We start from the raw sequence: 14907 nt of genomic DNA, 5'->3' as shown, positions 1-14907 counted from the left end.
TACTGATTTTACTAGTTTGACATAATATAAAATTATGACTTGATATAGTTGTAAATAGTTTTTAAAAGATGAATTTCTGTGTAATTTTCCCTTATATTATACATCCACATAAGTTCAATCCAAGTCAGAATTAAACCTTTAACCAAAGAAGGTCTTGATACCTCCATTCTTCTTATCCTAAGACATGTCAGATTTATGAACTTCAAGTCTAATTTCTTTTAAATGTTATCTTTTTTTTTTGGTAGAATGTTATCCCAATTTTACTATTTCTTTAAATGACAAAAATATCTTGAAGTCTTTGATTTTACAACTCAACTTTTGAATGTTATCCCAATTTTACGATCTCTTTAAATGACAAAAATATCTTGAAATCTTTAGTTTTACAAATCAAGACTCAGAATTACAAAATACTTGAAGGGTCAATTTGTTGCTTTAATCTATATAATTCACTATAAGACCACGATATTTGCCTTTGCTACTAAAATAAAATTTCATAGTAAAAAGGGTGAAATCATCCTTCTGCAAATAACTCTAAGTTGAGACAGATAATTCACTACCAATGATTACTCACTTTCTTACTTTCTCCTTGATATGAACTTTATATGTTCATAATTTGTTCAAAGTTTAGTATTTCATTTTGATAATTTGAGTGTTTATTATGTGATTTGTTAGTGTTTTATCCTTGTTTTAGTGTTATGTTTTGTGTAGGAAAATTGTCAAATAGATGCATGAACATTCACATTTTGAGATGAAAATCAGCTGAAACGCGCCCGCGGAAAAAAGCACGCTCATTGGATTAAAGAGGCTTGGATTGCAGGAATTTCCAGAACGCGCTCGCGGAAAATAACACGCCCGCGGAATTTTGCAGAATTGCTGTAAAGTTATGTCTCTTTGTCAAAAGTCACATTCTTCCATCCAAAAGACATGTCTATCTAGAGTGGTGTTTCAAGGGGTGTCTCTACATTTAAAAGAACATAATTGCTGGATGTTTTGAGGATGACAAAATTACTTGAAGAAGAACACAAGGGATCAGAAAAAGAAAAAAAAAAAGACTTGAAGATCAATTGCATGTTTAAAGCATTTTGAAGAGAAGTTAAAGATCAAGAAGAAAGAAGACAGTAATGTAAAAAGGATAGAGAGATCATCCTTCACTATTCTCCTTCTTCTTTACTTCTTGTATTTACAATTACATTCTATATGTTTTTACATTTAAGGATGATAATTACTATCTACTTTAGTTTGTTCAATTGACTTAGTTTAATCTAACTTACAATATTCTTATCTTAATACATGTCTCAGTTAAGATCTTAATTATTCTTTATAGTTAGGAATATGATCGAGAGACAATTCCTTAACGAAATTTATGAAAGAATTGATTATCTTTTATCACTAGAGAGATCAGGATAAAAAGATAGTTGTCGTATGTTGATTATTGAATTAGTAATGTTTATGATTGTTTAGTTGATTCAACAAGTGAGAACTGAGAATTAATATCATCATTTTATATTACTAAATACTCTAATTTATGTCGAGAGAGTAGATTAGAATTATTTACAACCTAACTTGTAATCGTTAGATTGAATAAGTATAATTAAGCAAATCATTAAGTTTTTATCATCTGTCTCTAACTTGTTATTCAAATGCATATTTAAGTTTGATCTTTAGATTCAAGTAATTAGATTAGTTTTAGTTGGATAATTAACAACATTCTTATATTTTATTTCTGTAAACAAAAGAAACGGATTAAGGGATAGTGAGTAATAATTTTGTTCCTCGAAGGATCGACATCTTTTATTACTACAAGGAAACCGTATACTTGCGGAAATTCCAACAACACTCCTTTATATCGGAATCAGACTTGAACATCAAAGTGTCCCTCATCGAGTATCCGGCTAAGTTTGATTTGTTTCATAAGAAGCCATCCTATATTCATCCGCGCTCAATTACAACCTCAACTCCTTGGTCAAGGACACAGCCCGGATCCTCATAATTTAAAACACAGATTTATAATTGTAAATTGACCAAATCACAAGATTTGTTTTTATACTTTTCTCTAAATTATTTACGCAAAAATATTATGACACAAATAGCAAGGAAACAAATAAAGTAGCCATTATAAGACAAAGATCAATTTTCAGTTTGCAGATGCATGAGTCATAATGGCAAATCATTCACACATGAAAAAGTAGAGGTGACAATTGTTGTGTTCGTGTCCTGTCAAATTCCAGGTTAGCGTCAAAATGTAAGACAAGAAAACTTATGTCAAAAAATGAAACACGAACAGGACCTGCTAAACACATGACACCCGTTATAAATATAAATGACTAAACATGTTAATCTGACACGGCACGAACTGCTAACACAACCTGACTTGTTAACACATTTCAGATCAATAAAATAACTTAATCTGCTAATATAATACCACCATAAACTCAAAAACTTCCATAATACAATACAAGCCGATAAAAATGCTTTCATAATACATTACCAAATTTTACAAATATTCATCAACAGCAAATTTTGCATATCACATCGTCTTTTTATCACCTGAATTGATTGATATTCAAGATCCAATTCCATTTCAGATTTCTGTGTCAAGGAAGGAAGAAATTATTAACACATTATCCTCAAACAATACAAGCAATACAGTTGAAATACCGAGTAAAATACATTTCGCTATGCGGATCTCTAAAATAATGAGAAAATACATTTCCTGCTAATTGTTGGCCTGAACAAAGAATTAGTAACAACATAAGTACAATAAGATGTATTTTTTCAAGGATGGAACGCAGCATATGTATTATATTGGAACAGGTTCCCAAACAAAATTTATACAATTTATATTTAATTATCAAATCAGCATCTAATTAGAAGTACGGCCTAATACGTCACCAGCTCCCTGAACTTGCCCATAAAAGTAGATTGGCTGCCTGAACTTTGTTAGTGTCTCACCAGCTCCCTAAACTTGCTTATTTCGTATTACTAGCTTCCTAAACTTATCCATAAAAGTATATTAGCTCCCTAAACTTGTCCATAAAAGTAGACTAGCTCCCTGCACTTTACAAATATCTCACCAGCTCCCTAAACTTGCTTATTCCGTAACAACTGAATACAAAAACCATAATACTAACTCTCGATCTTCATTCATTCGATGTCTCATACCTGCGACACTAACTCTTATAATAGGTTGAAAGGTAAGAGAATAGAAAAAATTACCTATCAAATAGATGAAGATGTATTTTTAGAATTTAGGTTTAATAAGTTTTTGTATTTAGTTGTTACTGAATAAGCAAGTTTAGGGAGCTGGTGAGACACTAACAAAGTTCAGGGAGCCAATCTACTTTTATGGACAACTTCAGAAAGTTGGTGATCTATTAGGCCTAAAAGTATTGTTAATGGTTATCGAAGGCTTACAGCATTACTTAAATTCTGTGACCAGAAAATTATAGGTTTAATTTTCAGAACATTGCATTAAACAAAGATGCAATGAACACAACAGCTAAAATAAAAACACCCAACATTGTCATTCAAAGCAACCCAAATTAATGCAAACCACAAGTCCTTAGAAACCAAGCAGATATTTCAATTTCTCTTCTGCAGATTACTAAGCAACCAAACAACAAATAATCCAATTAACCCAAAACAGAGAAACATACAACTAATGAAGAAGACAATTATTCTATAATTTGTTGGCAAAAGAGAACCATCACATAAAGAATCATAGGAGACATAAACTAGATTTAGCAGACATCTCAACATAAATTCAAGAATCAAATCTGAAAATCACTGTAACAAATCCATAAAAATTCAAATTGGAAGAAAAAGAGGCATCATGCATGTCCGTAATAAAAAAAAAAACCATAAAATCAAAAGAAGAAAAAGAAGAGGCAAAGAAGCCCTTTTGTTACCTTTGTTTGTTGGAGTTCCTTCTTCAAGCAACCACCACCGGCTAGACCTGAGAAAGGAGACACTAAGATCGCGGACAGACAGGTGGGTTTTGTTGAGATGAGAGGACCAGTGGGTTTCACTTTTCAGAGGAAACGCCGTTAGTTTGAGACAGCAAACGACTGTGGCCAGTGGATTCGAGAGAGAAAGGCGGTTGCCGGTGGGAGTGAGTAGGAAGAGAGGAGGCAGTAGGGTTAGGGTAGTCAAAGAACGAGAATGGGAGAACCTAATGTGAATTGTAATTATCATTTTCAGGTCAGTTTTGTGTTTTTCGGGTTGACCACCCGAAAATGGCCCGTTACCTGTTAAGCCAAACACTAACACTAAAATCCAGTGTCAATTTTGTGTCGTGTAATCGGATTGTGTCTCATTTTGCCACCTCTATGAAAAAGGCCATCTGGTAGAAGTTGGGCATAAGAGTGCAGACACAAGCAACTAAACAAAATTCCGAGTTCAAGTTGCAGATATCAGAGCATTAGTCAAAAATAGGTTGAGCTGGAAAAGTTAACCGACTTGAATCAGTGCTAAGCATTTGCAAAAGACAGATCATATTGGGAGTGCTAGTGACCATAAAAAGTTCAATCCATAAAGACAGGGCCTCAGAATGGCAGAGAACCACATGCTTTACTAATAAAGATTTTCACATGGAGCATAGTTGAGCATATATGAGCAGTAGACCTTCTCAAACACCAATTTATTTTGACAGAGATCAAACATACTATGTCTTATAAGAAATATCAAATAACTTAACAAATACTAAGATTCTGTTCAGCATGTATATGAATATGACTCAGAAAAGGCAATAAGGAAGAAATTACCAATCCCTAATAATGTACACAACAAGGATCAGAATTAAGATGTGGCAATCATGTATACCTTAAACAGTAGCAGATCAGAAGCAATGGCTGATAGAAACACTCAAAACATTTGAAATGACTAATTCATGCGGTATAAGTTGATATTAAAGCTGTAGACAAAGTGCCCTATCATTGAAATACATCAGCATGTACTGCTAAGCTCAAACAAAGCACATATCAGCAGATGAAATAAAAGGTTGAGTAAGGACATATCAAAGCTTTATATATAAGAGAGATGGCAGAGAAACTATGTTTGATAGTTACGAAAGCTTGTGTAAGATCAGAGCATCTTATATAAATAGCAGAGCTATGAAACAGTGAAAAACCAAAAACAACTGATTTTAAAACACTCAGGTTTTTTCTTCAAAAAAAAAAAAAAAAAAAAAACATTCAGGTTTTATTAAACGGATTTGATGAACAGAAATCAAATTGTTTTACGATTTGAAACACCGTATGTGTAGTGCTGGAAAGACATAGCAGTCAGATGAATACCAAAACTTAGATGCCCTAACAGAGTATAGTGAATAAATCAGCACAGAGCATGGAAGCAAGGCATCGTTTTGCTACTTAAACCATATCAGTAGATGCACGAATGTCAATTTTGAGATTTGCATCCAAAACTCAGTCATGAAAACATAGACAGAGAAACCAGAGTAGAGCAGATATGACTGTGATACTGATAACTGCAGTTTTTGCTATTCAGTCCCGGAACTTTTTAACTTACGCAAACCGATCAAAAAACACATCAGTACATGTACACCAATTTTCTACAAATTGAACTTTGGAAAGCATGAATGAAAAGTCATAGAAAGAAATGATAGAAAAATCAGGAACCAGACTCTCATAACCACAGAATATATATTCAAAGTTCTAAACAGAGGTTATAAGCTTTATACCTAGACCCTGTAACACAATTCCAAGAACATGAGTTTTAAGAGCACAGAAAATTGGCCAGTCTTTTAGGTAACTCAAGATCAGAAAATGAAGCATAAGAAAATTGTAAAAGTAAAAACCACTTCAAAATTTTGTATTAGTCATTCAGCTATAATAATGAGAAAGAGAGACCTATACAGACTGAAGAGACCAACACTTGAGATGGACAGACATAGAGAGTGAGGGAGAAGAAAAAAAGAAAAAGAAAACTGTCTCCGGAACCTTACTTGTGTATCAATGGCAGAGGAATTAATCCTTCGGAATGGCTAACAATTGACGCCAAATGCACTTCCTGACATCAAATAATTTTGGCATAAAGTCCATTTATCCCCTTCAACTTTACACCCAAAATCAATTGGATCCCTATTATCCTTAAATCAGCAACTTAGTCCCTAAACTTTACCAAATCCACCTATTAGGCACAAGTTAACAGAAGTAAAAGAAACAGCAAAGTTAACGTTAAATGGCAGAAAGCCCGGAAGAGAAACAACAAACTATACAACAGAAACACACACATTGTGGCCAAGAAGCATGAAACAAAGGCAATCACAATCTCATTAGCAAAGGAACAACAGAAAAACAGATGAGGATGAACTGTTTCATCACTTATACAATCAAAGCAACAAGTTGAAACGGAAATAAATCTCAAATGGATGATAAAGCTAAATCCCAATCAAAAGATACAGTGAGAAATAAAATGACCCAATAATTACAAAAATCAGGAAGCAAATAAGCCTCACCATGATCAATAAAGAAATTATTAGTTAATTCTAACTGAAAACTTTTTATTTCCGTAGGGACTGCTCATCAATTAAACAAAAATATGCTACTTATGCTCTTCGATTAATCCATCAATTTCTCTAAAAAATTTAAATCTTGCCTGAGAAAAGTGCATCAAAACGGAAATTTCTTGCTCATGGCTCCTCTTTTGAATTTCCGCTCTTTGAATTGTGCTATCCATCATTAACTCTAGACTTTTTGTTTTGTTTTTTTCGAGTTTATTTGCCCTATCTATCAGAAATTTCTAGAAATCGCCAGATTTCCTGAAAGAAAATTGATGTGGACTGTTAATCTTGCAGCACTAAGTTCATCTAAACATAAAAATGACAACAGAGATGACACTGAGGTAGGAATTAGAGATTTCATCGGGTTTGGGTGGAGAAGAAAGAAACAATATCGAATTAGGGCTGAGGAAAGAAGGAAGATATCATTAAAGCTGAGAAATATTTACATGAAACTCAAGAATCGATTTTCAACTGTGAGCATATCGTCGAGCATAAAATGGGAAAGGTGAGAATTCAATCTAGTGGAAGAGTGGAAGAAATCTCAACGGTATCGGTTGAAAAGTCTGACACCCATAACGTTAATATCTGCTGTTTCTTTCAATTCCGTTAACTTGTGCCTAATTGGTGGTTTGGTAAAAGTTAGGGACTGATTTGATGATTTAAAGAGAATGAGGACCTAATTGATTTTAGATGTAAAGTTGGAGGGGATAAATGGGACTTATGCCAACAATTTTACAAGCATGTTAAGTGGTGTTCCATTCCTCTCCATCCATCAGAAAAACTGAATTTATAGATATATAGTAAACAAACCTGTCTCATGAGCACCATTCTCTGGCATTCTGGAACATCTTCAACCATGGGCTAGGGCCTTTCTTATCCACATTCCAGTGCATGGGATACCACGGGAATTGCCACATCAAGAAGCAACGTTCTGGATGAGGCATCATAGCAAGATGCCTGCCATCAGGGGAACAAATTGCTGCTACTCCTAAGGCAGAACCATTTAGATTGAAGGGGTAAGCTTCTGTTGGATACCCATCATCATCACAATATCTAACTGGGGCCAAATTCGAATGAATCACGCGATCAAGAACTCCATCATCAGGGAAGTATACTCTCCCCTCACCATGGGCAGCCCACACACCCAAAGTGCTACCTTCCATTCCTTTGAACATTAAGGCAGGCGAATCTTTTATTGTGACACTAGCAAAGCGGCATTCAAATCGACCAGACTCATTGTGGATAAACCTTGGTTGTGATGGGTCCCCTCCAGCCCCGTGCACCCCCCCAACTTGAGGGCCTGGCACCCATCCCAATAGTGCCATAAGCTGGCACCCATTGCAAACGCCAAGACTAAACGTGTCAGGCCGCCTGTAGAACTCCTGAAATTGATTTAGAAGGGGCTGATTGAATCTTGTGGAAGCAGCCCAGCCTTTTGCAGAACCAAGCACATCGGCATAGCTAAAACCTCCCACAAACACAATTCCACGGAATTCATGAAGAGAGAGAACTCCATTCATAAGGTCTGACATTGCGACATCCCATGGTTCAAAACCAGCAGCATGAAGTGCTGCAGCCATCTCTCTGTCTCCGTTGCTACCTTCCTCTCGAATCACTGCCACTTTTGGTTTCAGAGTTGCATTCATATATTTCTCATCTGTAATGGACGGAGTAAAGGATAGTTTCCACAAAGGTTCATGCCTAGACTTCAAACCTTCTTTCTCTAAGTCGACACATGAAGCCACTCTTTGGCGCTTTTCGAGCTCAAAACTAGTTTCCTCCCACATATCTCTAAGGACTGAAGTTTCCTCACTCACACGAGTTATCCCATCAACTCTTAATTCAGTTAGGGGTTCCGAAGTCACGTGTCCAACTATATCAGCAAAAACCCCTTCACCCTTGAGCTTATGTATGACAGTATCCAAGTTCTTTCTGCTAACCTCAAGAACAAGGCCAAGCTCTTCTGCAAAAAGTGTTTGGAAGAGGCTCTTCCCTTGTGATGCCAAATCCAAAACAATGCCACAGTTCCCAGCAAATGCCATCTCCAAAGCACAGACCAATAGTCCACCATCACTTATATCATGGCCAGAAGATATTAATTCATCACCAATTAGATTTTGTACACCATCAAAAACTCTTTTAAGGTAAGGAACATCCTCAAGATCTGGACAATCATCCCCAACCTGGCCAAAAGCCTGAGCAAGAGCAGATGCACCTAACCGTCTCTTCCCTTTTGCCAAATCAATGTGAAGCAATACACCGTCATCTCCCAACTTCAAATCTGGGGTTACTGTTTTTGTTATGTCAGGACAAGTGACGTAGACACTGATAACAAGATTGCCTGGGGCCTTGACAACTTCACCACCAGCATGAGCTGCCATTGAGAGACTATCCTTCCCTCCATCAATGGCAATGCCAAGTTCAATCATAGATTCAGAAAGAGCTATGGCAGCATCATACATGTCTGCCCCTTCCCCATCAAGCTTCGCAGCATACATCCAATTCCCACTAGCTTTTACATCAGAGAGCGAAGTAACCTTAGCCCAAACAAGGTTTGTCAACGCTTCTCCAACAGCCAATCTTGCCATTGCCTTGGGATTAAGCAGACCTTTGATAGGCTGCTCCCCAATAGCAGATGCACCACCGGTCAAGTCTGTATAAGTCTGAGCAATGACAGCAACATCAGCAAGTGGAATCTGAATAGGACCAACAGTTTGCTGCTGTGCTACAAGACCTGTAACACACCGATCCACTTTTGTTGTCAAGAAGCGTTTTGAACCTACAGATGTAAGTCTTAATACTCTCTTTAAAGCCTCCATCACTGTAATTCCTGGAGCAATGTCAAGTGGCTCTCGTGAATGAACCAAATGTTGGAATTCAAAGGTCTTCTGAGGCATATCCCCAAGTACTTTCTCTAGCTCAAGATCCACAATAGGAGGAGGAGTAGGAAGTCCACTTGAATGGCACTTGTCAATAGCTAAGCTATCAATCAAGACAATACGCCCTTCACCATCAATTGCCCCAATAACAGCCATTGACACCCTTTCTCTGTCACAAAGAGATTGCAATAGTTCACGGCTCTCAGGCTTCACCAAGATAGCATCTTGCTCCTGATATTCTGCACCCCAAATCTCCAAAGAAGACATTGTAGGATCACCAACTACAATTTTCCGGATATCAATCTCAGCTCCCTTTGGGTATATAATTTCCTTGACAACATTACAGTTCCCGCCAGCTCCTTGATCATGGATGCTAATGATTGGGTTTTTTTCTCCCATCTCAATGCAGGCACGGATAACACGGTAGAGTTTCTGGGCCATCTCAGCATCTCCACGTTGTACAGCATTAAAATCAAGCTCTGCATCATTCTGACCACTCACCATACTTGAGGCAGCCCCGCCACCCATTCCGATACGATATGCAGGACCCCCAATCTTCACAACTAACATACCAATGTCAGGTTCTCCTTTAGTTATATGGGTGTGATCAATCTGTCCAATACCTGCACTGAACATAATAGGCTTCAACCACTCCCGCCTTTCCCCACTTGGAAGTCGCATTCCAAAAGTTCTAGTATAACCCTGAATTAAGGGCTCCCCAAATTTGTTCCCATAATCTGATGCACCATTGCTAGCATCAATAAGAATCTGCAAAGGTGATGCCAAATTTGATGGATACGTGAAAGAATGATCTTCCCATGGAGCATAAGACCCCTCTATATTCAAATTTCCAACACAGTAACCAGCTGTAGCTGCAATGACAAATGAACCCCTACCTGTTGCATGGGTATCCCTAATTCTACCTCCAGCACCTGTCTCTGCCCCAGGATAAGGCGCCACAGCACATGGAAAATTATGGGTCTCCGCTGTAAATAAAATGTCGAGGTCACGACTCGCAACATTGAGAGGACATGTCAAACCAGGCTGAATTGGACGCAACTGATTTACAGGGAAGCCCTTGATTGCGCTAGAATTATCCTTAAATCCAATCACAGAATTATTTGGATTTGCCTGCAAAGTGCTTTTTACAATCTGCATCAGAGTTCTATTGACAGGCTTTCCATCAATAACAATTTTCCCAGTAAAAAACCAATGCCTACTATGCTCACTGTTGGATTGTGCAATGTCAAACAATTCCACAGTTGTTGGATTCCTCTTGATATCCTCCTTAAATAGCCTAGTGTAGTACTGAAAATCTTGTTCATCAAAAGCCAATCCCATCTCCTGATTAATCTCTTCCAAAGCTTTCCTCCCCCTTTCCATGACAGGTATATGCCGAACTTCCTCAGGAACCATACTAGTCTTGAAAGATGTCAGCTTGTGAATATAGACACACTCTGTCATTCTATCATGAACCATGGCAGCAAACTCTTTAATTTGATCTTCTTGTAGTGCTCCCTTACTATACAACAAGTATCTCCTAGACCGTTCCATCCGAGTCACTTCTGTTAACCCACAAGCAGAACAAATTGAGACAGCATTAGAGGACCAAGCTGTAGTAAAAGACAACCTTGGGCCAACTTCAACTATCACAGTCTCCATTCCTTCTTTTCTCTTCTTTTCAAGGAAGCTCTCAGTCCCCAAATTCTCAGGTTCATATGTTTCCTGCAAAAGCCATCTAAGAACTCCAAGTTTCTCATTTGGAATTTCTGATTGAAGCCCAATATTGAAACACTGCTCAGTCTGCAATCCAGCAATCTCATTTGAGATTTTGGTTTGAATAGACTTGAGTAGTTCAAGAGTTGCATTCTCTTGTATCAACGGCACACGATAAAAATGGACAATTTCTTGAGCAGGCTCTTCAATCAAACTAGGTTGTTCATGAACAGAGCTTGTCACACCCCCAGAAACAACAGCTCTAGGCTTTGATTGACAACTCAATGCAACACCTCTTCCAGCAGATACACCCAGTGGAGACCTATGATTTTGAAGTGTCCCCCATAGCAACTGATTTCTCCGAGTAGCTGGAAAATCTCTCCGTAAAAACAAACTTTGCCTAGGGGTGCCCTGTTCAAATGAAAATTCCAATTACAACTTACACACACATATAACATAAAATCTACAAGTTATAAACCAAATGGAAGCAATATGAAGGTCATAAGAAGAGGAATTTCATAGCACTGTTAACGGAAACACTCACTTGCAAGAATTGAGTGGCAGCTGAGAGTTCCAGGGTACCAGCCATTACTTGAACTTCTGCGATTCAGACTGAAATCAAAAACCAAAACATGTTAAAAGAGAGCTGAATGCAGATTGAAGGATGAACACAACAGAATAAAAAAAAAACGAAGACTTCAGTTCAGCCGGTTTTCAGTTATGTATATACAACAAAAGGTATGGCCCCGCTAAAAGCTTGGAGAGTGAGAGATCAATCGAAAATCAAAAGAAAGAAAACTTGTTTCCTCGTTATTGAATCAAAATGCAGATAATATATGAAATTAAATGCAAAAAACAACAGTAGTCACGGGGCAAAAGTTTAAATCCATAGTATCCACTTCAGTGAGTTCGATGACTACTTAAAAGGCTTAAAAAATCAGAAATATGAAATATGCAACAGCAAGCCACAGCCAATGTGAAGTTTCTAAGATTTTTAGCATGCCACTGATATTAGACCAAAGCACCAACTACGAAATTCAACTAACCATTTCTTTTGTGTGTGTAACTGAACATTTTAAAAGCAACACAATTTTAAAAATGAAGTATATCACGTTTCAAAAGGAATCAAAACTAGGAATGAGGAGAAACTTAAATACTAAATTAGAATTGAAATTCAAGAATTAAATTAACATAGTTGAATTGACAAACCGTGAGAGGATGAGATTGAGATTGTCGCCGTTGAGAGAGATGATCTGCTATGAACTATCTGCTATTCTGCTGCCAAGATGAGGAGGTGAGACAGTAAGAAATTTGATAAATTAAACCCCCTTATAATTCTGATTTTGGTAAAAAAAAATGTTGAAAAAAAAAAGAACTAACAGGTTAAACCAACGAAAAGATGGTTATTTCACGAAACGATCTCAAATGTTATTTCACAAAACAATTAATTCAACATATCAGAGATCAGTAAGCAACTTAGAAAAGAATGAAATAACTCCTATTCAAAGAACAGACTGTATATAGCACAGCAAGGCAAAGCAATACACCAAAAATTCAAGCAAACCAAGACGAATTTAACGATAAAATCAAAGAAAAAAAATTGAGCATAATAGGGCGAGCTTACTGGAGGACGAACAGCAAGAAGGACTGAAGGAGTTTGAAGTTTCAATTCGCTTTGGACGAGGCGAGCATAGCGTTTGGAAGAAGAACTTGCAAGCTTCAACAGTTCAACTCGTTTCGATGAGGGAATTTTGAAAAAAAAAATCTAGAATTAAAGAGGGAGATGGACTGCTGCAGACCGTCGGAGGTTATTGGCGCCGGCGAATTGGTGGCGTGAAGGAAAGAGTGGGGGTTTAGCAGTGTAGCTTGCGGAACAAAACCCTGCTCTTGGGTTTAGCTGTTTGCAGAGGTTAATTACATCCATGGTCCTCCAAGTATAAGTAATAGAATACTACTACCACAAAACTTATTTTTCTTAATATCAAATCATTTAATTTTGACTTAATGCATATTTACACCCTTAAACTTGACAAGTTTTGCCTATTGACAATTAAAAAAATATATGTCACCAAACTTAATATAATCAATTTATTCATCTAATCTCTTTTGAATTCTCACATTCGGTGTTTATACTAATATTTTTTATGGCAGTATATTATAGAATTTTAAAATAAAAAGTAGAATATTAGAATTTGAGTAATGAGAAAAAAGAAGGTTATGGTAAACTGCAAATTTTGATGATTTAAAGTAGAATTTATAAAATTACATATCAATATTGAAAGTTCATAACGCATATATAAACGATTACAAATACAGATTATCAAGTTACCTCTGCTAACACGGAAACTTGTTGAGTTGCTTGTAGTGGAAGAACGGAAACCACGATTTTTATATTACCGATCACGAATCAACTACGCTGAAGTGAGTTGGGAGAAGACACGATGGATCTACGAACTAAGAGCAATCGTTGAGAGAGAGGAAGATGGAGGCACAGAGGGGGGAGAAGGATGCTACTAAGTTTCTCCATTAGGATTATATTAAGAGGTGTGACTATCTATTTATATCCACCAATTAGGCCTTAATCCTAAATACTCATTTAACCTATATCTGCCATTTTTCTTACAGACGGATTATATTTGACCTATATATCAAATATTTCAAACATATATCACTCGCACGTAATGAAACATATTCCTTATCTCTTCTCATTCTCAATCTCATTCGCACTTGCTAATAGTTCGTGCGACCAGCATACACTCGAGAGCTCTAACGCTATACACTCGTTGGAGATATATAGCTACTTGATGGACATGTATCAAATCTATAATTATACACTCATGAGAGGTATATAGCCTTTTGATTGAACATTCATTGTTACATGTGTTGGTATGTCCTAGTTCTTAGGCTTTAGTTATAGACTATGTATTAAACATTATGTATATTGTTGGAATACATTGTATAAGTGTTATCTGAATAAAAAAAACATTAATTCATTCTATATATATCTTGTGCTGTAAACATGAATGAAGTATTTGTTGATTGTTAATCATAAACTTGTATGATGCATGTTCTATTAGTGGGAATGAATAAAAACAAATGTTTATACGCCCAGTGTCTGTGCAGTAGTGTTGAACATACAACTGCAATACAAGTAATGAATAAAATTAATAAATGGTTAGATCTGTCATCTGAGTTGATTATTTGTTAAATAGAATTGATGATCGATTGATTATTAAATTTAGGGATCGATTTTTCACAATAGATGTTAGTTTTGACTATTTTTACCAAAATCAGTTGATTGATATTTATTATGACATACTGAAGTTAATTCTAATAATCAGTTAGTCATTAATTATTAAAATTAATTATAGTTAGTGGCATTCCCCGTAGCACTCCCCGCACCATATATTCATATTTATCCTATTTAAGTTTGTACATTAGTTCTATAGTGTCGAGTCTAATGTCTCAAGTAAACTGAAGACAAACCCAAAGGCCCGCAACCCTAACTATTATTATTTTGTAGGTTTAATATATATATATATATATATATATATATATATATTAGGAATGTTCTCATGTTGTATATCCCAATTTGGTATTTTGTATCCCTCGTTTATCATTTTATTGTAAATACGTAATTAATTCGTTTGTTTGCTACTTTCTATTGTATTAACATACACATTAATCAATCAATCATAGTATCATATAAAATAAACCAAGTATAAAAGTGTGAGACATTTTTAATATTAGAGATGAGTGAGTGTCCCGAATCTATCTCTAGAGGATATAGTA

General features: G+C 36.2%; 1 protein-coding gene across 9 annotated transcripts; it reads right to left on the bottom strand.

Moving 5' to 3' along the window:
- Positions 1–2371: 2371 nt before the first annotated feature.
- LOC136230921 (probable phosphoribosylformylglycinamidine synthase, chloroplastic/mitochondrial) lies at positions 2372–13009 on the bottom strand. 9 transcript variants are annotated; one of them, XR_010689597.1, is made up of 7 exons: positions 12740–13009; positions 12325–12393; positions 11660–11727; positions 7331–11526; positions 6616–6778; positions 3909–4440; positions 2372–2589 (listed from the first exon to the last, which is right to left on the bottom strand). XR_010689597.1 is itself a non-coding variant. In XM_066020132.1 (5 exons), exons 3-4 carry the CDS (start codon positions 11702–11704, stop codon positions 7336–7338), a joined length of 4236 nt encoding a protein of 1411 aa, XP_065876204.1. In that variant the 5' UTR covers positions 11705–11727; positions 12325–12393; positions 12740–13009; the 3' UTR covers positions 2372–2589; positions 7331–7335. The 9 variants fall into 9 exon arrangements, 2 of the variants coding, with proteins under 2 accessions (XP_065876204.1, XP_065876203.1); XR_010689599.1 differs by lacking the exon at positions 6616–6778 and adding an exon at positions 5963–6027; XR_010689600.1 differs by lacking the exon at positions 3909–4440.
- Positions 13010–14907: the final 1898 nt, after the last annotated feature.

This window comes from Euphorbia lathyris, chromosome 5 (genome assembly GCF_963576675.1).
Source record: "Euphorbia lathyris chromosome 5, ddEupLath1.1, whole genome shotgun sequence".
NCBI classification, from domain to species: Eukaryota; Viridiplantae; Streptophyta; class Magnoliopsida; order Malpighiales; family Euphorbiaceae; genus Euphorbia; species Euphorbia lathyris.
This window is presented reverse-complemented; position numbering and strand designations above follow the sequence as displayed.

Excerpts from the sequence above, each read along its gene's own strand:
- LOC136230921 (XM_066020132.1), bottom strand. The coding sequence starts at position 11,704 with ATGGCTGGTACCCTGGAACTCTCAGCTGCCACTCAATTCTTGCAA. Across the intron at positions 11,527-11,659 it reads CTGCCACTCAATTCTTGCAA|GGCACCCCTAGGCAAAGTTT; the intron begins GTGAGTGTTTCC and ends TCATTTGAACAG.